Source organism: Camelina sativa, chromosome 1 (assembly GCF_030686135.1).
Source record: "Camelina sativa cultivar CO46 ecotype springtype chromosome 1, ASM3068613v1".
NCBI classification, from domain to species: domain Eukaryota; kingdom Viridiplantae; phylum Streptophyta; class Magnoliopsida; order Brassicales; family Brassicaceae; genus Camelina; species Camelina sativa.
The window spans coordinates 5,126,518-5,148,007 of NC_141880.1; the positions used below are offsets into that span (position 1 = coordinate 5,126,518).

The following is a 21,490-nucleotide window of genomic DNA, read 5'->3' on the forward strand; positions in this document are numbered from 1 at the left end:
TTTTGATATGTTACTCAGTAAAAATTTTAATTCAATTGATTTTATATTTAAAGAATAATATTACTAAATCTTGAATATTTTATATATTGAAGAATTTATATTTGTTTTTAAAATTCAACTTATGGTATATCCGGAAATAAAATTATTTTTAATTATTATAAATAATATGATAATTTATTTGTTTCACAAAATAGACTCATATATAAAAATAAAAGGTGAAGTATAATGATAGTTAACAAATTAATATGTTAAGTTAGATATCAAAAGATTTTATTTGATGAATAATTTAATAAAGAAAATTAATATGGTAAGTTAGATGATATGATTTTTTAGAATATTTTCTTTAAGATTTTTGGTATAACTTATTTGTAACTAATTATTTTATCATTAATGTATAACATATTTGTAACCAACTTATTAAAATTATATAGTCTACAAAATAATGTTGTGTACTTCAGGGGATGTTTTTTTTTACCATATTGATAAGAATTTTTTAAGAAGAAGGATTTAGAAAAAAATAAGAAAAAAAACAAAATTTGGTACTTGGTACCTTACAAGTTAATAGAACTCTTGTATTTTTCTTCTTCTACACCTCTCCAAGTATTTTAACTTACTTTGCTTAATTTTGTCCTCATATCTACTTTTGCAGCTCTTACATTTAAAAAATAATATAAATAGAAAAGAAGAGAAAAAACGATTTTTTAAAACTTTAATAGAAAAAAAAAATCTTTATTGATAATTAAGTCTCGTAACAAAGGATAGAATAGATAGATAGAGGTCTCTCCCTTTTTTTCCAAAGCAAAGTGCTTAGCTGACCTTTCAACTAGTATCCATCCATGTGTGTCTGATGATGTACGTTTTTTTCCTTTTAAATAAAGTTGTGTCATACTCATACTGTATTATGAGTCATACATTAATAATAATCGATAGGTTATATGGTATCATCGTATACAAACTAATTTCGTATTTCGTGGAATATTCATCTACTCTTTTGACTTGTGTTAACTTGAAGTTGAAACCTAAAATCTATTATCACATTTCACATAACTCTTAAGATTTTAATTTTTAGATCTTTGAATATAGAAACTATTGGACTGTGACATCAAACAAAACGTAATTTAAGCTTCTTTAAAAGTGAAATTCGACACACAACAATTAAGAAATGTATATATCCTATTTTTAACATAACTAATCACAAGGCATATCATAGCCCAACAACTAAATTATCATTTTTTTTGTGGGGTTAAGATTTATTTGAAAAGTTGTCTGTCTCATAGTGCACAAATTTCTTGGGAAGAAAATCAACAAGATTCCTAGAGGATTGGGCTGCAAGGAAGTGATAAGTCTCTGTTTTTGTCAGTCAATGCCTGTCCCAATAACATCACACTCAATCTCACTATATTAATATTGTATATACTTTTCATAACTATGATTTTAATAATATCGTCAGCATTCAAAGATACCACCAAGTCTATATATTCTAATAATAATCATGTTATCATTCCGTAAGCCGTTAGTTTACCACGGTATGGAGCCTTGTGCATGTATGTGGTCACAGCCACTGGACTATAAAAAAAAAGTCCAAGTCTACTTTTAAAATCTTTTAATGTCCAAACTTTTTTACTTTTGCCAATTTAATTATGCCACTTTCATGGAAGTTTCATCAGCTAAAAAAGTAGAGCACAAACGTCTGATCACAAATAAAATAGAAACACGACAAAGGCAAGACGGTAAACAAACTTGTTTGGTCCCGTTTTTATGGATCTTTGGTTCTAACAGTTTCTTTTGGATCTGGAATCAGAACTCGCTGTGTACTCCGCCACAAGCTTTGAGAATAATGACGACCTGTCTTCAAGCAATCTCGCCGGTGAATCATGTTCTTTGATAAGACCTTCAATAAGGATACATAAACAGTTAAAACACTAGTCTTCTGATTATAAATTGTAAATAGAAGTGTATGATCAAAGTCAGGACCTTGGTCTAGGAGCAGGACCATATCGCTGTCTATAACAGAAGATATTCTGTGTGCGATTGTTATCACTGTACAATCCGAAAACTGTTGCCTCAGAGTCTCCTGGATCAGATTATCAGTAGCGGTATCGATAGAAGCAGTGGCTTCATCAAGAACCAACACTTTGCTTCTCTTGAGCAAGACTCTTCCCAGGCACACCAGTTGTCTCTGACCAACACTCCAGTTCTGTCCATTCTCGCTAACTGAAATATAAGAGATCCCTTTCATAAATCTATGTCAAAGAGATTCAAGATACTCTTCTCAACAATTTTTTATTTATTTATACTAACCAGGGGAATCTAGCTTTAGTTCTTTCTTCCTTACTTCATCCCCAAGTTGACACTTGTCTAGTGTCTGAAAGAACAAGAAAATCACGTGAGAACCTTCCTTTTGCTATCTGCAGAAACACTGAAAGAAACAAGAGCCAACGAACCTCCCAGATTTGGTCATCAGTGTATTCCTCAAGAGGATCCAAGTTACTACGAACCGTGCCTTCAAACATGGTTGGATCTTGAGGTATGATACTTAGTCTAGAACGCAGGTCATGCAGCCCAATGGTCAAGATGTTTATTCCATCTATCCTGATTTCTCCAGCTGCAGGTTCTACAATCCTAAAAAGGGTCTGAATTAGAGTGGATTTGCCACATCCTGTTCTTCCAACTATTCCAGTTTTTAGACCTCCTGGAAAAGTGCATGTCAGTCCATGTAGCACCATAGGCAAATGTGGCCCGTATCGCACCTGCAGATTAGAGATAGTAATCTCTCCACGAGAAGGCCATGATTTTTCAGGCCGAGTTGATTCAATCACAAGAGGTGGTTCACTGGAGATACTTATGTATTGAAGCATTCTCTCCACAGATATCATTTTGTTTTCGAGATCGCAAAGTGTCCAGATTAAAGTGGACTGCAGGCTATTTAGATTGAGAGCATATGTAACCGCCAAACCTGCAAAGCCTTCAAGAAGCAGAATACCAAGAAAGATGTGGAAGACTTTTAAGTTGTGAATCTGAACCAAAATAAAATCAATTATAAAGAGCGGTTACTTACTAGGATTAATGGCACCTTCAGGGGCAGAAACTAAGATAACAAGTGAACAAGCAAATGCGATTGTGGATAAGAGATCAAGGCGGAAACAGAGCCATTCCATTGCACCGTACGAATGGAACCGCAGCCGAGAAAAACAATCGCAAAGTCTCATGATGTCACCACGGAATCTTGGTTCTTGGTCAAAGCTCCTGATCGTTGTTATCCCTGAAAGTGTTTCAGAAAAATGATGTACCATAGGAGACCTGCTTATTCCAGCTAATCTTGCAAGTTCTCGAGCTGCGGATATGTAATATTGCTGTGTACAAGATTAACTCAATAAGTAAGATTGAGAACCACAAAAACATTAGTATGTTAAATATTAATAAGAGGCTAAACGTGACATGGATTTATGAATATTACCCGATACCAAGCACATGCAGCGACCACAGGGATGAAGATAATAAGAACTTGCCAAGCGACTTGTACCATCACTCCGATAATTCCCAAAATGTTAATAGATGCGATAGCAACATATGCAAATTGACCGGGTAATCTCAAATCTGCGACACTTTGGTCTGTAGAAGCCTAAACCAAATATTGAAAATAGAGTCATTAAGGGAAAGAGCTCGAATAGGATCTATTTTTTTTATTTTGAGTAACCAAGCATTTGGAGTTACTTACTCTATTCAAAATTCGACCCATTGGGGTGGCATCAAAGAATGACATGGAGGCACGGAAAATGCTGAGATGCATTTGGGTGAAGAGTTCCGTAGCTATCTTAAAACCAGTCATCGCAACCAGCATTGCTCTGACGAGTATGCAGAAGGAGCTCGCAATCGCTAGAACTACATAGACTAGAATCAATGTGACGCCGCCCACTGGAGGTTCCATATCCTTGGAAACAGGAGTCACCCAAGTCATCCAGTAGTTGCTCCCAATGTTTAGAAGCTGAAAGAGAATCTGTACTACCAATATAAACGGAATAACTGCTCCTCCGTATGCTAGTGCCATGTATTTTTGGTACACAGTGAACCCAACTTTGCCTTTCTCCCTTTCCTCTGCTTGAACAAGTTGTCCGCTTGGCTTGTGACCCGAATCTGTCTCTTGTTTTTCTTCATCATGGAGTAATTCGTTTTCTTTCTTCATAGTTGATTCGGCAGAAGCAGATCCCTTTTCATGTGAATCAACTGTTGCTAAGGCATCGGTGTGAGCTCCTACAAGTGCCATGAAATCTGTTCCTGACTCAAGAATCTCATTGTATTTCCCCACTTGTGTTATCTTGCCATCTTTCATGACCTACAATAGTTATTCTAATTTCATAAACATGTGATTAGACAATGCATTAGAAAGATAGTAGAGCGATAAGTCACAAACCAGTATAAGATCAGCTTCAGGCAAAAATTCAACTTGATGAGTGACATATATGACTGTCTTGTGTTTCAGAAGCCCCAGCAGAACTTCCTGTTTGAAAGAACAATAAGCGTGAGAGATCATATAATATTTCAGAAGTCAACACAAAGTAGATTGTAAGATTTTGATGGACTTCAAGTCAAGATAATCAGAAATAAAGGGAGCTTTTTACCTTGAATAGATGTGATCCAGTATGAGCGTCTACTGCACTAAAAGGGTCATCAAAGAGATAAATATCTGCGTTTTGGTAAAGAGCACGGGCGATTTGTATACGCTGTTTCTGCCCACCGCTTAAATTGATACCTCTTTCCCCAATAACTGTCTGGTCATGGAACGGAAGTATCTCCAAGTCTTTATTTAAAGAACATGCTTCAAGCACCCTCTCGTACCATTCTCTTTCCATTGGCTTACCAAACAGAATGTTCTCCTCGACTTTTCCGCTTTGGATCCAAGGTGATTGTGCAATGTATGCCTTTCTTCCACAAACTTTAAGATCTCCAGATATTTTGGTAACTTCACCCAGTATGGATGAGAGTAAACTTGATTTCCCCGAGCCAACAGTGCCACAGATAGCTACATTCATGCCATGAGATACTTTGAAATTGATGTCTCTCAATGTCGGGACTGGGGAAGAGTCATCCCAAGAGAAGTTACCATTGCTGATTTCCATAGCCGTTTCTGAACCTTCACTAGGAAGCCTCCCCACAACATCTTGCTGCAAATCATCGAGACAGAGAAAAGAGGCAATCCGATTAAGAGATACCTTTGTCTGAACAATCATCGAGATTGTTTCCGGAAGTTTGTAGATTGGGCCTTGCAGAATCCGGAAAGTAGCAAGAGCCGCGAGTATCTTCCCTGATTCAAGAGGAATCTTCAGTAATATACACGCGCCGAAAGCTGTTGCAGATATGAAAGAAGGTGCAGTCCACAAAACAGAGCTGATAGCGGATGAATTATACACAAATTTTTTTAGCCAGCCAGCTTCGATATGTCTAAGTTCAAGAATCTTAGAAAGGAACTTCATTTCCCATCCCTGAAGTTTGAGAATCTTCATGTTCAGTAAGACCTCCGTTGTTTTCTTCATTCTCTTGTCTTTGGACTTCATCAAACTGCTCTGAAACTTCTCTTCCAACTTTGCAAAGGGATAATTTGCCAGCACAACTAAAATAGTTGCAGGAAAAGCTGCAATTGATCCCAACCCGAGGCTTTTGTACAAGATCCATAAAGCCAAACTAACTTGTAAAATAAGTATCAATGGATCATGCATAAACCAAGTAAAAGCACAGATCCTGTCAGCATCTACTGCCATGAGGTTTATAATCTCGCCACTAGTGTGTCCTTGCTTCGAATAACATGGAAGTGTCAACCCCTTTTCGTAGATCATCGTAACCAGGACGGATCTCATCCCAAGCCCAGCTTTTTGCGCCTTGAAGAACCATTGCCTCCGTGTTTGGCATTCCACAAGCTTAGCAACAAAAAAAGTTGTCACTAACACATAACCCTGGTTTTTATATTGTCTGTTACCATTCAGGTACTGTACGAAAGTATCCATGAGATATGGTGCAACGTAGCAAGACAAGGTATAGACAGAAGCAAACAGAGTTGACAAAACAATATCTCGCCACACTGAGAAGAAGAGTGCCTTGATTAGCTTAAATGTGGTGATCCTTCTTTCACCATCGTCCCATTCAAGCTTACTCCTGAATATCCAAAATAGGCTCTCCGCTCTGTCGCTACAATCAACTTGAGGAACATCCTTGCTGTCTATGATTTTCTCATTTCCTAAGGTAATCAAAGGACTCATCCAAGAGAAACTCATGAGACTTAGGATCCCAGCTTTTGCAAAAGGTGTAGTGACCTCTTCATTCTCACTAGATTCAACATTACTCAAGAGTGGTTCTTCGAGAAGGTTGATCCTTTCCCCTTTTCCATTCTTCCACAAGCACAAACAAGAGAGAAACAAGCCAGTGCAAACTCCCACCAAATCAGAAATCACAGTGTGAAATGACACCAGTTCTTGCTTCTTGTATAGAATGAAATCTACCACAAGACGGTAGCAAGAAACCATGATATAGAAAACCCACCAGACTTTAAACAAAAAAGGTAACTTTTGCTCCTGAGAATCAGTGTTCACGCCACGCAAGTTGATAGAGATGGCACCCCAAGCAAGCGCAGCGAACAGAAGATCTAAGAGAACCCAGCCATTTGTATGCAAGTGGAACAAACTTAACGAAAACAAGACAGAATAAAACACAGATAATGACACACAACACAGAAGAACCACTTTATTATTATACAAGAAAGACACTATCTTAATCCCTTTATTCATGAATCCATCACTATATTCACAAGCTACCTTCTTCTTGTAAACCCATGAACCAAAAAGAAGAAGCAACAACACCAGATTCAAGAAAAAGGAGAGCACCGAAAAGTAGATGGGCTCAAGGAGAAAAAAATCTATAGGATTTTCCATGAGGAAATTGAGTGTTGACCAAAATGTTCAATCGCATGACAAGGTATTTATAGGCTACTGAGTCAATAAATAATACTACTTTGCAAGACTAAGACAAGCACAAAATAGAAGTATATACATACCATGACGCAGCATCCTAACAAAGATGAATTTAATAATGCTTAAAGCCTCCTTCGCAGAAACTCCCGTATGACAAAAAGTGTGAAACTCCACCGAACGAAGAAGGACCATAAAAAAATTGACTTTTCAGAGAAACAACAGATGATAGTTACTGACGGTAGCAGCATCTATCTACTCCCTGAGTGCTCTAGGATGATAAAGTCTTCAACTTTTCCCACCAATTTGATCACAGAATCTAATCATCACCTGGAAATCTCGCCGGATTTTGCAACGCGGTCGTACGCGGCGGATCTGATCGGGAAACCCCATGGCCGCACTGTTTCCCGAACGCCTTATAACATCTTCAGACTTCCTCCTCAGAGCTTTAGCTTGAGACCAACACGATGAACAAAATTGATAAGAGCAACAAGTGTGTGATTGAGCTCCTTCATGTAACCCTTCCCAGCAGAAAATTTGTGGCTCCAACATAGATTTCGAATATTTTGACTTTTGAGTTTTGGAGCAGATTTGGATTTTTTTGTTTACTACATTTTTTTTTAAGTATTAAGAAAATAAATAAACAATTTCTCTTTTTTTTTAAAAAGAACAAAAAAAAAATCAACTCAATAACCAAAACAATTGGCTTTTTTCACTAACCAAATTTACCAAAACAAGCCAGAATAATTTAACATTAGACAACAAAAAAAAACTTTGCAGTAAGATAGCGTGACTAATCTCTCTTTTTTTACATAAACAGTAAACTTTTGTTTTTTACAAATTACAATTCGATTCTTTTATAGAAACACGACAAAAGCAGGATGATTAATCTATTAATATAATGATACAATGTTGCATTCTAAGCTTTTATGGATGGATCTTTGATCCTAACAGCTTCTTTTGAATCTTGAATCCGAACTTGCAGTGTACTCTGCCACAAGCTTTGAGAATGAAGACGACCTGTCTTCCAGCAATCTTCCCGGTGAGTCGTGTTCTTCTATAAGCCCTGCACTTGCATAGATTTACCATTCTTAGATCTTCTGATAGAATTCACGTAAAATAAAAAAAAGTGTATGTTCACCAGTTCAATAACCTTGGTCTAGGAGGAGGACCATATCGCTGTCTATAACGGAAGATATTCTGTGTGCAATTGTTATCACTGTACATTCCGAGAAATGTCGTCTCAGTGTGTCCTGGATCAGTTTATCAGTCGCTGTATCTACAGAAGCAGTTGCTTCATCAAGAACCAATACTTTGCTTCTCTTGAGCAAGACTCGTCCCAGACACACCAGTTGTCTCTGACCAACACTCCAGTTCTGTCCATTCTCACTTACTGAAATACAAAACAACGCTTAGATTAAGTAGATTTGTTAAAGAGATTCAACATGACTCATTAAAGAAGTAGTTTTATACTAACCAGGGGAATCTAGCTTTAGTTCTTTCTTCCTTATTTCATCCCCAAGTTGACACTTGTCGAGTGCCTGAAATGTGACCAACAAACAAAATTGTGTGAGAAGATTACTCTTGCCATCTTCAAAACACAAAGAGAAAGAAAAAACAAAGGGCCAACGAACCTCCCAGATCTGGTCATCAGCGTATTCCTCAAGAGGGTCCAAGTTACTACGAACCGTGCCTTCAAACATAGTTGGTTCTTGAGGTATGATACTGAGTCTAGAACGCAGGTCATGCAGCCCAATGGTCAAGATGTTTATTCCGTCAATCCTGATTTCTCCGGAAGTAGGTTCCACAATCCTAAAAAGGGTTTGAATTAGAGTGGATTTGCCACATCCTGTTCTTCCAACGATTCCTGTTTTCAGGCCTCCTGGAAAAGTGCATGTCAAACCACGCAGCACCATAGGCAAATGTGGCCCATATCGTACGTGCAGATTACAGATAGTAATCTCTCCACTACAGGGCCAAGATTTCTCAGGCCGAGCTGATTCAATAATGAGTGATGGTTCACTGGGGATGTTTATGTATTGAAGCATTCTCTCCACGGATATCATTTTATTCTCAAGATCACAAAGTGTCCATATTAAAGTGGACTGCAGGCTATTTAGATTGAGAGCATATGTAACCGCCAATCCTGCAAAGCCTTTTAAGAAGCAGAATGACGAGGAAGATTTTTAGTTGTGAATCTGAACCAAAAACAAAAACACTGATTAAAGGGTGGTGACTTACTTGGATTAATGACTCCTTCGGGGATAGAAACTAAGATAACAAGCGAAAGCGCAAATGCTACAGTGGATAAGAGATCAAGACGGAAGCAGAGCCACTCCATAGCAGAAATGGCATGGAACCTCAGCCGAGAATAACAATCGTTGAGTCTCATGATGTCGGTGCGGAATCTTGGTTCTTGATCAAAGCTTCTGATAGTTGTTATCCCTGAAAGTGTTTCAGAAAAATGCTGCACCAAAGGCGATCTGCTTATTCCAGCTAATCTTGCGAGTTCCCGAGCCGCAGATATGTAATATCGCTGCATACATATGTTAAATCAATATTAAGACTTAGGTGTGAGAACCTCAAGAACGTTAGTATGAGTTGTATCAATGATTAAATTAGTTCTCCTTGATTATCTTATCATGATTCTAAAAGTTATACAAGCCAAAGTATCAAGCTAAGCTTTATAATCCAAGTGCGGTTGTGTTATGAAGAATACCCGATACCAGGTGCATGCAGCAATGACAGGGATGAAGACAATAAGGACCTGCCAAGCAACCTGTCCCATCACTCCAATAATCCCCAAAATGTTTACAACAGTGATAGCAAGATTCGAAAATTGACTTGGCAATCTCAAATCCACGGCACTTTGGTCTGTAGAAGCCTAATCAGGATGGAAACAACATTGATCAGAGAAGGAAGTTTTTGGTATCGTTACTACACATCGAGTAAGTAAGCAAAGATAGTTCTTACTCTATTCAAAATTCGGCCTATTGGTGTAGCATCAAAGAATGACATGGAGGCTCGAAAAATACAACGATGCATTTGATTGAAAAGTTCAGTAGCTATCTTGAAACCAGTCATCGCAGCCAGCATTGCTCTGACAAGTATGCAGAAGGAGCTTGCAGTGGCTAGAACTACATAGACTAGAATCAATGTAGAGCCACTCACTGGAGGTTTCACATCCTTAGAAACTGGAGTTACCCAAGCCATCCAATAGTTGCTCCCAATGTTTAAAATCTGAAAGAGAATCTGTACAACCAATATAATAGGTACAAGTGCTCCACCATACGCCAGTGCCATATACTTTTTGTATACAGTGAACCCAACTTGGCCTTTCTCCCTCTCTTCTTGTTGAACTAGTTGTCCTTTCGGGTTAAGCGGCAAATCTTCCTCTTGTTTTTCTTCTTCGTCGGAAACTTTGTTATCGTTGCTTGTAGTTAATTGTACTGGAGCAGATCCTTTTTCATATGAATCAACTGCTGCTAAGGCATCAGTGTGAGCTCCTACAAGTTCCATGAAATCGGTTCCTGACTCAAGAATTTCATTGTACTTTCCCGCTTGTGTGATCTTCCCATCTTTCATAACCTATCAAAACGATTATTTATTTGATATCATAAATTTGTGATTAGCAAATGCTTTGGAAAGATGGTAGAGGAACAAGTCCAAACCAGTATAAGATCAGCTTCAGGCAAGAATTCAAGTTGATGAGTGACGTATATGACTGTCTTATTTCTCAGAAGCCCCCGCAGGACTTCCTGTTATAGTAAACGATGAGCGTGAGAGATCATATCAAAATACCTAAAAGAAGGCCAGAAGCCAGCACAGGGTAGAAGGTAAGAGTATATGTACCTTCTACCTTATCAAAAAGAAAAGAAAATGATTGTTACCTTGAAGAGATGTGATCCAGTATGAGCGTCTACTGCACTAAAAGGGTCATCAAATAGATATATATCTGCGTCTTGGTAAAGAGCACGTGCAATCTGTACTCGCTGCTTCTGTCCACCGCTTAGATTGATACCTCTTTCCCCAATAACCGTCTGATCACGGAACGGAAGTACCCCCAAGTCCTTATTCAAAGAACACGCTTCAAGCACCCTTTCGTACCATTCTCTTTGCATTGGCTTACCAAACAGAATGTTCTCTTCGACCTTGCCGCTCTGGATCCAAGGCGACTGTGCAATGTATGCCTTTCTTCCACAAACCTTAAGATTTCCAGATATTTTGGGAACTTCACCTAGTATAGATGAGAGTAAGCTTGATTTCCCCGAACCAACAGTACCACAAATAGCAATATTCATCCCATGAGAAATTTTGAAACTTATGTCTCTCAGCGTTGGGATGGTAGAAGAGTCATCCCAAGAGAAAGCACCATTGGTAATTTCTACAGCCATATTTGAACTTCCACTAGGAATTCTCTCCACACTATCTTGCTGCAAATCGTCAAGACAAAGGAAAGATGCAATCCTATCAAGAGATACCTTTGTCTGAACAATCATGGAGATTGTATCAGGAAGTTTGTATATCGGATTTTGCAGAATTCGAAAAGTTGCAAGAGCAGCTATTATCTTTCCCGATTCAAGAGGAATCTTCAGAAGCATACAAGCGCCAAAAGCTGTTGCGGAAACAAAAGATGGTGCAGCCCATAGAACAGAGCTGATAGCTGCCGAGTTATACACAAACTTCTTAAGCCACCCTGCTTCAATGCGTCTAAGCTCAAGAATCTTATGAAGGAACTTCATCTCCCATCCCTGAAGTTTAAGAATCCTCATGTTCAGTAAGACCTCCGCTGTTTTCTTCATTCTGTTATCTTTAGATTCCATTAAGTTCCCCTGAAACTTCTCTTCCAACTTTGCCAAGGGAATGTTTCCCAGCATAACCAAAAAAGTTGCAGCAAAAGCTGCAATGGATCCTAGCCCAAGGCTTCTGTATAAGATCAGTAAGGCTAAACTGATTTGTAAGACAAGTATCCATGGATCATGCATATACCAACTAAAAGCACTGATTCTCTCAGCATCTACTGTCATGAGATTTATGATCTCACCACTACTGTGTCCTTGCATTGAATAACAGGGAAGGGTCATGCCCTTTTCGTAGATCATCGTAACCAGGACAGATCTCATTCCAATCCCAGCTTTCTGCAACCTGAAGAACCAATTCCTCCGCGCTTGGCATTCTACGAGCTTAGCAACAAAAAAAGTTGTCACTAAAACAAACCCTTCGTTTGTATATTGTCTTCGACCGTTCAGGTACTGAACGAAAGTATCCATGAGATACGGTGCAACGTAGCAAGAGACTGTGTAGAGAAAAGCAAACAGAGTTGACAAGAGGATATCTCGCCATACTGAAAAGAAGAGTGCCTTAATAAGCTTAAACGTGGTGATTCTTCTTTCACCATCGTCCCATTCAAGCTTATTCCTAAGTATCCCAAATAGTTTCTCAGCTCTGTCACTATTGTCAACTTGAGGAACATCCTCGCTGTCTATGATTTTCTCGTTTCCTAAGACAATCAAAGGACTCATCCAAGAGAAACTTACATGGCTTAGAAACCCAGCGTTCGAAAAAGGTGTAACAACCTCATCCTCTTCGGCCTTATCAAACTGCACAGGAGTAGCCGCTCTAGTTTCACCTTCATTCAAGAAGGGTTCTTCGAGTAAGTTGATCCTTTCACCTTCTCTTTGCTTCTGAAAACATGAATAGCAAAGAAACAACCCCATGCTAACGGCCACTACATCAGACAGTAAAAGGTGAACTGACACCAGTTCTTGCTTCTTGTATAGAGAAATGACTACCAAAAGACGGTAGAAAGAAAACATAAAATAGAAAACCCACCAGACTCTAAGCAAAATAGGAAACTTTTTATCATGAGAATTGGTGGATAAACTACGAAGGTAGAAAGAGATGGCACCCCAAGAAAGGACTGTAAATAGATGATCTAAAATAACCATCAGTTCACTGCGATCCCAACCATTTGTATGCAGGTGGAAGCAACTTACCAGCAACAAGACTGAATTCAAGGCAGAAAAAGACTCACAACATATAACGACCAGTTTCTTGTATGTTAAAGACATATCCTTAAATCTCTCACTCGTAAAACCATCACTATTGTCACAAGCCACCCTTTTCTTGTAAACACAGGAACCAAACATAACAAACAACAGAAGCAGATTGAAGAAAATGGAGAACATTGGAAAGTAATTGGACTCGAAGAGGAAAAAATCGATAGTAATGTCCATTGCAGAACTCTGTTTCATTAGGCAATGGAAACGAGAATAATTGTTCGAGTCTGTCACGATGGATAGTATATATAGAAAAACCCGTCAAAAAATATATTATTTGGAAGACAAATTCATCAGTGGCAATAGATTATAATTCCTTGACGTCTCAACAACGTCCACCACAACAATACGCAGAAACTCATAGTAAATTTTCTGAACAGAATATTAATTTCCCGGAAACTAGCTCAGAACAAGCCAAGAAGACCAAGACCTGGTTCTGTATTCGCTTTACCGTTTTTTCTACAACAATTTCCAACAGAAGCAGACAATACTTACAGACAAAATAGGTAAGAGTTTTAATAGATTGTAGCAAGCAATCCAGGATCCTGACTGGTCTTGTTATCATTTCCTAGAAAGCTGTAGTAAGCAAAACAAAACTCAAGAGAAATGATGAATCTTCGTTTTATTCCCACCAACAGGATTGATCACAGAATCCATGGTTTAACCAAATAAACACTTACATACTAAACATAAAGTCTCTGCTAATCAGAAACCAACCACAGGAAACTCGAGTCTAGGGTTTCCGAGTTTTACATTCAAATCCCATCTTAATCAGACTCAAACTTATAGAGAGAGACAAATGATCTGATTATGGAAACAGCATCGCATATCATAAGTTCTCCAGCTTCAATAACAAAAGAAGCCGAGAGAGAACAATGAAAAAGCCATTAACAACAACAACTTTTTAATCAGATTACATAATCCGACCAGTCGGATATATGCGATGTCTGGTCCATAGTCAAACCAGGATCCTTATCATGCGTCTTCGGATTATCTTTACCACCAAGCAACCTCGCCGGATTCCCAACAGCCGTCGTACGTGGCGGCACATCTTTCAACACAACAGATCCAGCACCAATCTTAGCTCCTTCACCAATACTAATATTCCCCAAAATACAAGTCCCAGCTCCAATCAAAACCCCATCACCAATCTTAGGATGCCTATCTCCACACTGTTTCCCCGTTCCACCAAGCGTAACGTTATGAAGAATCGAAACATTGTTCCCAACAACCGCCGTCTCTCCGATCACGATGGCTGTAGCGTGGTCAAGCAAAATCCCAGTACCGATTTTAGCCCCAGGGTGAAAATCAACGGCGAAAGCTTCAGAGACTCTGTTCTGAATCAACAAAGCTAAGATTTTGCGGTCTTGGGTCCAAAGCTCATGAGCAATACGATGAGCTTGACAAGCTAAGAAGCCTTTAAAGTGAAGGAAACAATGAACGTAGCTAATACAAGCTGGGTCTCTTTCTTTAACAGCTAACAGATCTTGTTTCACAGATTCAACAATCTTTGGGCTTTCGTTAAGAACACTTGAGAACAAATCGAAAAGCGTGTTGCTTGGGAGATTCAAATTGCTGAGTTTAACGGATAAGGTATTGGCTAACGCAGCTTCTAAGGAACGTTGAGAGACGATTGAAGCGTGGTAATAGCCGGAGACGATTGGTTCTCTCTCGATGTCGGATTTAGCTTCGTCGCGAATCTTGGCCCAAACGTCGTCGATTTCAGCGTCTCGGTCTAGGTCTTCGAGTAAAGGACGGGTGTGGAGGGTTCTGGTTTGGGTTCCATTGAAGGAGGAAGCAGAAGAAGAAGAAGAAGAACGGAAGTAATTTATGTAACGAACATCGTCGTTGGTGGGATTGGAGGAATCGCGACGAGAGATCTGGGGTTTACCAGTACGGCAGGTGTCGATACACGCAGCCATTGGAGGACGAGGAGATGGAGGAGTATGTTGTTGTTGTTTCAAGGTGGAGGAGAGAAAAGAAGGGAGAAGGAAAGAGGAGGAAGAGTGACGATGATGATGATGATGAAGATTGATGTGTGGTGAAGATGAACGGAGCATATATAGGGACATTGAGAAGTGGCGGCGACTTGTGACCGGCAACATTTTTGCAATTCCTCGGCTTATAAAAAGAAGATAGAAAAAAAAACAAAACAAAAGAGATTTTTTTTTGTTTGTTTAGGTAATAATCATAATCGAAACCAAAATGGAAGGATGTAAACAAATTTATATATTTTTGGTTTTTTTTCTTTTTCTCTCTCTCTCTCTCTCTTCCTTTCAGATTTGTTTCCTTCTTTTACAAAATGCTTTATTAGTAATTTCTTTGTTTATGTACATCATTTTGTAGTATTTTACTGTGAACACTAGTCTGTCGTGGAGAGGCTATGGGGATAAATATGATTGCAGTATTTTATGAGAAATTTATACGTTATACTTTTTCTTTCCATCATTTAGTTAATTATTTTTTCACCAAGCTGTACTATTGTAAAAGAAATTGAATTAATAAAAATGTGTGTTATTTAGTTTTAAAATTTTGTGTAATTTATTTTAAAAATAAATGGCATGGCAATCTTTATACATAAAATATTTTTTTCCCCCGTGCAAATGAAATAATCTTGATATACACATGTCGATCGACCTGACCTGTCATAACAAAGTAGCACCTTGTTTGGTTAAACAATAAATTACCACATGTTTATTTTAATTGTCGTCAGAGTTTTTTTGTTGTGTGTAATAATAGTACTATTTAATTTTGTGTAAGTGAAGCTCATCAGCTCACTCATCACATGTACTTTTTTTGTGACACCTACTTTTTTGGTTACCATCAACCCCCATTTCTATTTGTTTATTCTTTTCTCAAAATAATTTTTTTTTTTAAATAACAAGGACTACGAAAAATCAAACTACATCCTTTTTTGGTTAGCAAAAATTTATAACTATTTCAATGAAAAGAGATTATTTTGGACGTACGTAGAAGTGAATTTTTGCTAGTACAATACCATATTAGTTCTAATATTTCACTGTCAACATCTAACATATATAATATGAACCAACCTTGGTGCTTTTATATTTACAAAAAAAAAAAAAAAAAAAATAGAGTGACGTATGTAATGACATTAGAGCAAGTGCAATGGCGTATACACGGGCCGTCCCCCGTTATTTTTGGATTTAAATTTAAATCAAAAAGGCCCATAATCGAAGGAACGCTTCTTATTTTAGGACGTTTTTCATCCGTCAACTTCGCCACGTGTTCAACTGTGATTGGTTGTAGATTATCTCTAGGTTTTCCGAAAAACATTTCTTTGGACAAAAATTTCTTTCACTTCTTTATTTTCTCTCGACGGCGACGAGAGAGGCGATAGACATCCTCGTCGAATTCACGAAGCGATTCCGTTTCTTCTCACCAGAATTTCTTACCGAAGCCGATCTGCTGTTTCTCCCGAGGCCGGTCCGATCTTATCAACGTCTCGAAGCTTTCCTGGCGGTCCGATTTTCACTTATCTCCCGACGCGATCTTCTCTTCTCTCCCGAACCGATCTTCTCTTCTCTCCCGAAGCGATCTTCTCTTTTCTCCCGACGCTAATTAAGGTATGTCTTCTTATCTCTGATTATCGAATTAGGGTATTCCAATTAGGGTTTTCGAATTAGGGATTTCGAATTAGGGTTTTCGAATTAGGGTTTTCTAATTAGGGATTTCGAATTAGGGATTTCGAATTAGGGATTTCGAATTAGGGATTTCGAATTAGGGATTTCGAATTAGGGTTTTCGAATTAGGGTTTTCGAATTAGGGTTTTCGAATTAGGGGTTTCGAATTAGGGGTATCTATTGGTGTCTAGTTTCAATTGTTCTGTTTTTTCATGTGTAAAGATCGATTTATCTATTTATAAAGATCGATTTGTGCTTGTCTAAAGGTCAATTCGTTTCTTGATAACATGAGTATAATTAATGTTTTATTTTCTGTGTCGTTTGCTGTTGATAGTATACGAAATCGTATATTTGCAAAAATTGGTTTTAACATTGATTTGGTTAAAACATTGGTTTTTAAATTGACAAACTCTATTTTGTTTTGTTTTTTTGTCTTAATTGATAAAGAATTTTAGGATAAAGGACATTTGGTAGTTGTAATATTTTAGGTAAAACATTAATGTGTACTTCTAATAAATTGTGATTGTTGTGTAGTTGATTGTCTTTAATTTTGGTTTGGTATGTTCATAGTTTGTTGTTTTATTTGGTAGTTGTATCAAGTACTTGTCTTAAATTTTGATTAGACATTGGTTGTTAGGTCTTTATGTTTAGTTACTTATTGCAAGTTAACTTTTAAGCTATTAAACCCCAACCATCTTCTTCCTATTTCCATCAGAAATCTATTTCACTTAGTAACCCCTTCTCACTTTTACTCGCTTAACTTCTCTTCTATACTCGCTTAACTTCTCTTCTATACTTGCTTAACTTCTCATTCCTTCTCTTCTCTACTCGCTTCTTCATATGGATTCAACGAATCCCTTCTTTCAGTCTTCTTCTTACTTAAACTTGCTTAACAGTCAAGAAGAAGGTGGTTTAAATGATAACTTTCATTGGGAAAGTTATCCACCTTCTGGACAGAGCTCCCAACCTTCTCCTCGCAGCTCCCAACCTTCATCTCAAAGCTCCCAACGACACATTGCAAGCAGCGTTGGCACAAGATAAATGACCAAACTAACAAGTTCTGTGCGGCATTCGCAGCTGCGGAGAGACTGAACAGCTCTGGTCATTCTGAAAATGATATCTTAAAGCATGCGCATGATATCTACTTCGATGCCCATAAGAAGAGATTTAACCTTGAACATGCTTGGTTTCGGTTAAGGTTTGAGCAGAAATGGCTCACACTAAACACCATTAACACGCCCCCATCCCAGCCTGCAACAAAGAGGAAACAAGCTGCCGAAGGTTCACAATCATCAAGCTGCAATGTTGAGGAGTATGAGAAAAGGCCAGAAGGGATTAAGGCTGCGAAGGCGAAGAGGAACAATGCTCAGTCCACAAACGTGAAGACTCTTGCTGAGTATAAGAGCATGTGGGATGTCAAGAAAGAGGAATTGGCTGAAAAGGAGAAACTGCAGAAGCTGGCCATCCTAGATACTCTCTTAGCCAAAAAAGAACCTTTAAATGCTAGTGAAGAAGTTATTATGAAGAAGATAGTGTCCCAGTATTTCTGATATTAGAGCATGTGTTTGTTGTTTGTTTTCTATGGTCATTCTAGTTACTCGGCTTATGTATTTCCTGTTTGTTTGATTTGTATTTCATGTTTTAATATTTCGTGTTGGATTTGTATTTCATGTTTTAGTATTTTCTGTTTGATTTGTATTTGCTGTTTGAAACTAAATCAATATAAGTATATTTCAATTGCTAGTAACTCGCCTATTTTAACTAAATCAGTAACTTAATCAGATTGTTAGTTCTTTAAAACAATTGTTGTACTAAATCTAATGTGCTTCTTCTTGTCTATGTTCAGGTTAAGTAAGAAATGGGACACGACTATAGCTACTCTCAGCCTGACTCATCCGATCTGGCTGATAAGCACTCAGAGGACACTGCGGAGAGAGAGCTAGATGCTTTCATTCGTATGGATGAAGCAGAGTCGAGGGTATACCCCCCTCAGCCTGAGGTGGAGCATGGATTCCCGAAGGAATGCTACTGTGGTGCGCAGCCTATTCTGTCGAACTGCTACAATAGAAGGTATGTGATATTAATGTAGTTTTGCTATTCTATCAGTCAATTTAGTTTCGCTATATATGCTAACTCTTTTACATATTGTAGGTTCTTTACATGTCCAAATGTCGATGATGGAGAGATGCATATTCACAAGTGGTGGGATGTGGCTGTAGTGGAGGAGTTGAGGGACAATGATAGAAGATATGAAGTGATGGTTGAGAAGGTAGATTACTTAACTTTGTTCAATGAATATGAATCAGAGATCAATGAGAAGATGGTTATGTTAGAGAATGTAGTTAACGAGATACGTAATGAAAATAGGTTTAGATATATAACTGATTTGCTGGTTGTTTGTGTCATGGTTATTTTCGCATGTATTTTGTTCATGTCTACTTATTAAATGAGACTTTGTAATAACTCACGGGTACTTGTTGTTTTCCTATGTATGTTGTTTTGTTTTCCTATCTCACGGGTACTTGTTGTTTTTTTAGCTATGTACTTTGTTTTGTTTTGTTATCCCACGGGAAACTTGTTGTTTTGTTTTGTTCAGACTCACGGGTTACAAAATAATGCAACTCACGGACACTAGTCTTTTCTTCCTATATATGATAACTCGTAACTCTCACCAAACAAGACCAAATCAAGAAAACATTCTCAAGAACCACCTTCTTCTATACAAAACATTCTCAACAAAACATTCTCAACAAAACATTCTCAAGCAAAATACTCATACCAAACACGATCAAACCAACAACATATTGGCAGTTATTTCTTCCTCTATATTCCTTTCTCTTCCTTTCTCTTCCTTTCTCTTTAATATAATTTACATCTTCCTTTCTTTTCCTTTCTCTTCAAATGGGATCATCTTCAAATCATTATCACTATCAAGCCGATGATAATCATTATCACTACCAAGCAGATGACAGTGATAATTTTGAGGGCTATTTAGAAAACATTTATGATGTTTCGCACATTATTCCAGAACCAAACCAGCCACACGATAGGATTTATATCGAGCGAAACCGGGAAGAAGGCCACAATAATCTTTGGAATGATTATTTTAGTGACACTCCAACATATCCAGAATATTTATTCCGGCGACGGTTTCGCATGCACAAACCATTGTTCATGCGAATTGTGCAACGTCTCTCTACCGAAATCGAATATTTCCGCCAAACCCAAGATGCAACTGGACGGGCTGGTCTTTCACCTATACAAAAATGTACTGCAGCAATTCGTCAATTGGCATATGGTACTTCTTCTGACAGTATTGACGAGTATGTACGAATTGGTGCTTCGACAGCTCGGAAATGTTTGCACGAGTTTACCGCCGGCATCATCCAAGTGTTTGGAGATGAATATCTAAGACGTCCTACACAGGAGGATCTACATAGACTACTCTATCAGAATGAACAGCGTGGATTTCCCGGGATGATTGGTAGCATTGATTGTATGCATTGGGGGTGGAAGAATTGTCCCACGGCTTGGAAAGGCATGTATTCACGATCAACCGGAAAACCTACAATTGTGTTGGAAGCGGTAGCTTCGTATGACCTATGGATATGGCATGCCTTTTTTGGAGCTCCAGGTACTATGAACGATCTTAATATTCTTGATCGTTCTAATGTTTTTGATGACATAATAACCGGTAAAGCTCCCGAAGTCCACTACGTTGTCAACGGAAGGGAGTACAATTTGCCGTACTATCTCACCGATGGTATTTATCCAAATTGGGCCACTTTTATTCAATCTATCCGACTTCCACAAGGTATGAAAAATTCTCTCTTTTCTAAAAAACAAGAAGCTGTTCGGAAAGATGTTGAGCGTGCCTTTGGAGTCTTGCAAGCTAGATTCGCCGTTATTAAAAATCCGTCTCGCTTATGGAATAAATACAAAATGGCAAATGTTATAAGATCATGCATAATACTCCATAATATGATTGTCGAAGATGAACGACATACATACAGTTACAGAAACATTGTTTCTGAATTTCAACACGGAGAACATGTCGATCAAACATATACTGTTGGTGCTCCCGGTGTCGGTTCAAATATCAGCACTACGATTACTCGTCAAACAAGACTTCGGGATAAACAAGCCCATGACCAACTAAAACATGATTTGATTGAGCATATTTGGACTAACTTCGGACATCTTCCAAATAATGAAGATTAATTTTCAAATTTCTATGAGTTGAATAAAATGTTTGTTTTTCTTTTGATGTTTTATGTTTTATGTTTTCTATTTTTAATATCTTAATAGTATGTTTTTGTTTTAGAAATTTAAATAATTAATGTTTTCAATTTTAAAAATATTATTATTTTATTTGGGGGACTTAAAAGAAGTAGACACCAATGCTCATATTAATAATAAGAACCTTCCTAAATATTACTATTATAATTGAGGGACCAATATTGAAGGACTACCGATGCCCATGGTCTTATTTAGTTTGTCTATAGATCCGTGAAGCCATCTTCTTCTCTTTGTCTTCCCATTTTCAAACCAAGGTCAGCTGAATTTTATCATCTCTCTCTCCAATCAACTGAATTATCTTATCAATTTGTTTTCAACTAATATAGGTTAGAGTAGACAATGATATATAGTGACTTACTAAATTATTATATCCAAGTGAGTTGATGTGAAAAGGAAATTAAAAAATCTTCTATGGGTTTAAGAAAAATATTTTATTTTAGTAACTGCCATCCCAAACAACAAGGGGAAACAAAAAAGACACAAAGGTGTGTGTGTGTGTTTTTTTTTTCTTTTTTCTAAACACAGTTGGTAT

The 21,490-nt window shown here is 37.8% G+C and overlaps 5 protein-coding genes across 6 annotated transcripts; 2 read left to right on the forward strand and 3 right to left on the reverse strand.

Moving 5' to 3' along the window:
- Positions 1 to 1,601: 1,601 nt before the first annotated feature.
- LOC104777402 (ABC transporter C family member 6) lies at positions 1,602 to 7,630 on the reverse strand. Of its 2 annotated transcripts, XM_087500278.1 has the most exons (10): positions 7,043 to 7,630; positions 4,620 to 6,634; positions 4,412 to 4,498; positions 3,719 to 4,333; positions 3,458 to 3,622; positions 3,059 to 3,353; positions 2,445 to 2,965; positions 2,302 to 2,365; positions 1,975 to 2,214; positions 1,602 to 1,891 (listed from the first exon to the last, which is right to left on the reverse strand). In XM_087500278.1, exons 1-10 carry the CDS (start codon positions 7,149 to 7,151, stop codon positions 1,773 to 1,775), a joined length of 4,230 nt encoding a protein of 1,409 aa, XP_087356404.1. In that variant the 5' UTR covers positions 7,152 to 7,630; the 3' UTR covers positions 1,602 to 1,772. The 2 variants fall into 2 exon arrangements, with proteins under 2 accessions (XP_087356404.1, XP_087356370.1); XM_087500244.1 differs by having other exon boundaries at positions 4,620 to 7,569.
- Positions 7,631 to 7,741: 111 nt separating this feature from the next.
- LOC104777420 (ABC transporter C family member 7) lies at positions 7,742 to 13,367 on the reverse strand. Its single transcript, XM_087500212.1, has 9 exons — positions 10,847 to 13,367; positions 10,628 to 10,714; positions 9,930 to 10,544; positions 9,676 to 9,840; positions 9,198 to 9,492; positions 8,591 to 9,111; positions 8,434 to 8,497; positions 8,110 to 8,349; positions 7,742 to 8,022 (listed from the first exon to the last, which is right to left on the reverse strand). Exons 1-9 carry the CDS (start codon positions 13,208 to 13,210, stop codon positions 7,904 to 7,906), a joined length of 4,470 nt encoding a protein of 1,489 aa, XP_087356338.1. The 5' UTR covers positions 13,211 to 13,367; the 3' UTR covers positions 7,742 to 7,903.
- A 255-nt stretch (positions 13,368 to 13,622) lies between these two features.
- LOC104777445 (serine acetyltransferase 3, mitochondrial) lies at positions 13,623 to 15,120 on the reverse strand. Its single transcript, XM_010501713.3, has one exon. It carries the CDS (start codon positions 15,118 to 15,120, stop codon positions 13,924 to 13,926), a length of 1,197 nt encoding a protein of 398 aa, XP_010500015.2. The 3' UTR covers positions 13,623 to 13,923.
- Positions 15,121 to 16,146: 1,026 nt separating this feature from the next.
- Positions 16,147 to 19,169, forward strand: LOC147949554 (uncharacterized). Its single transcript, XM_087500313.1, has 3 exons — positions 16,147 to 16,602; positions 18,506 to 18,729; positions 18,811 to 19,169. Exons 2-3 carry the CDS (start codon positions 18,518 to 18,520, stop codon positions 19,103 to 19,105), a joined length of 507 nt encoding a protein of 168 aa, XP_087356439.1. The 5' UTR covers positions 16,147 to 16,602; positions 18,506 to 18,517; the 3' UTR covers positions 19,106 to 19,169.
- Positions 17,500 to 18,209, forward strand: LOC109127025 (glutathione S-transferase T2-like). Its single transcript, XM_087509511.1, has 2 exons — positions 17,500 to 17,566; positions 17,617 to 18,209. Exons 1-2 carry the CDS (start codon positions 17,500 to 17,502, stop codon positions 18,207 to 18,209), a joined length of 660 nt encoding a protein of 219 aa, XP_087365637.1.
- Positions 19,170 to 21,490: the final 2,321 nt, after the last annotated feature.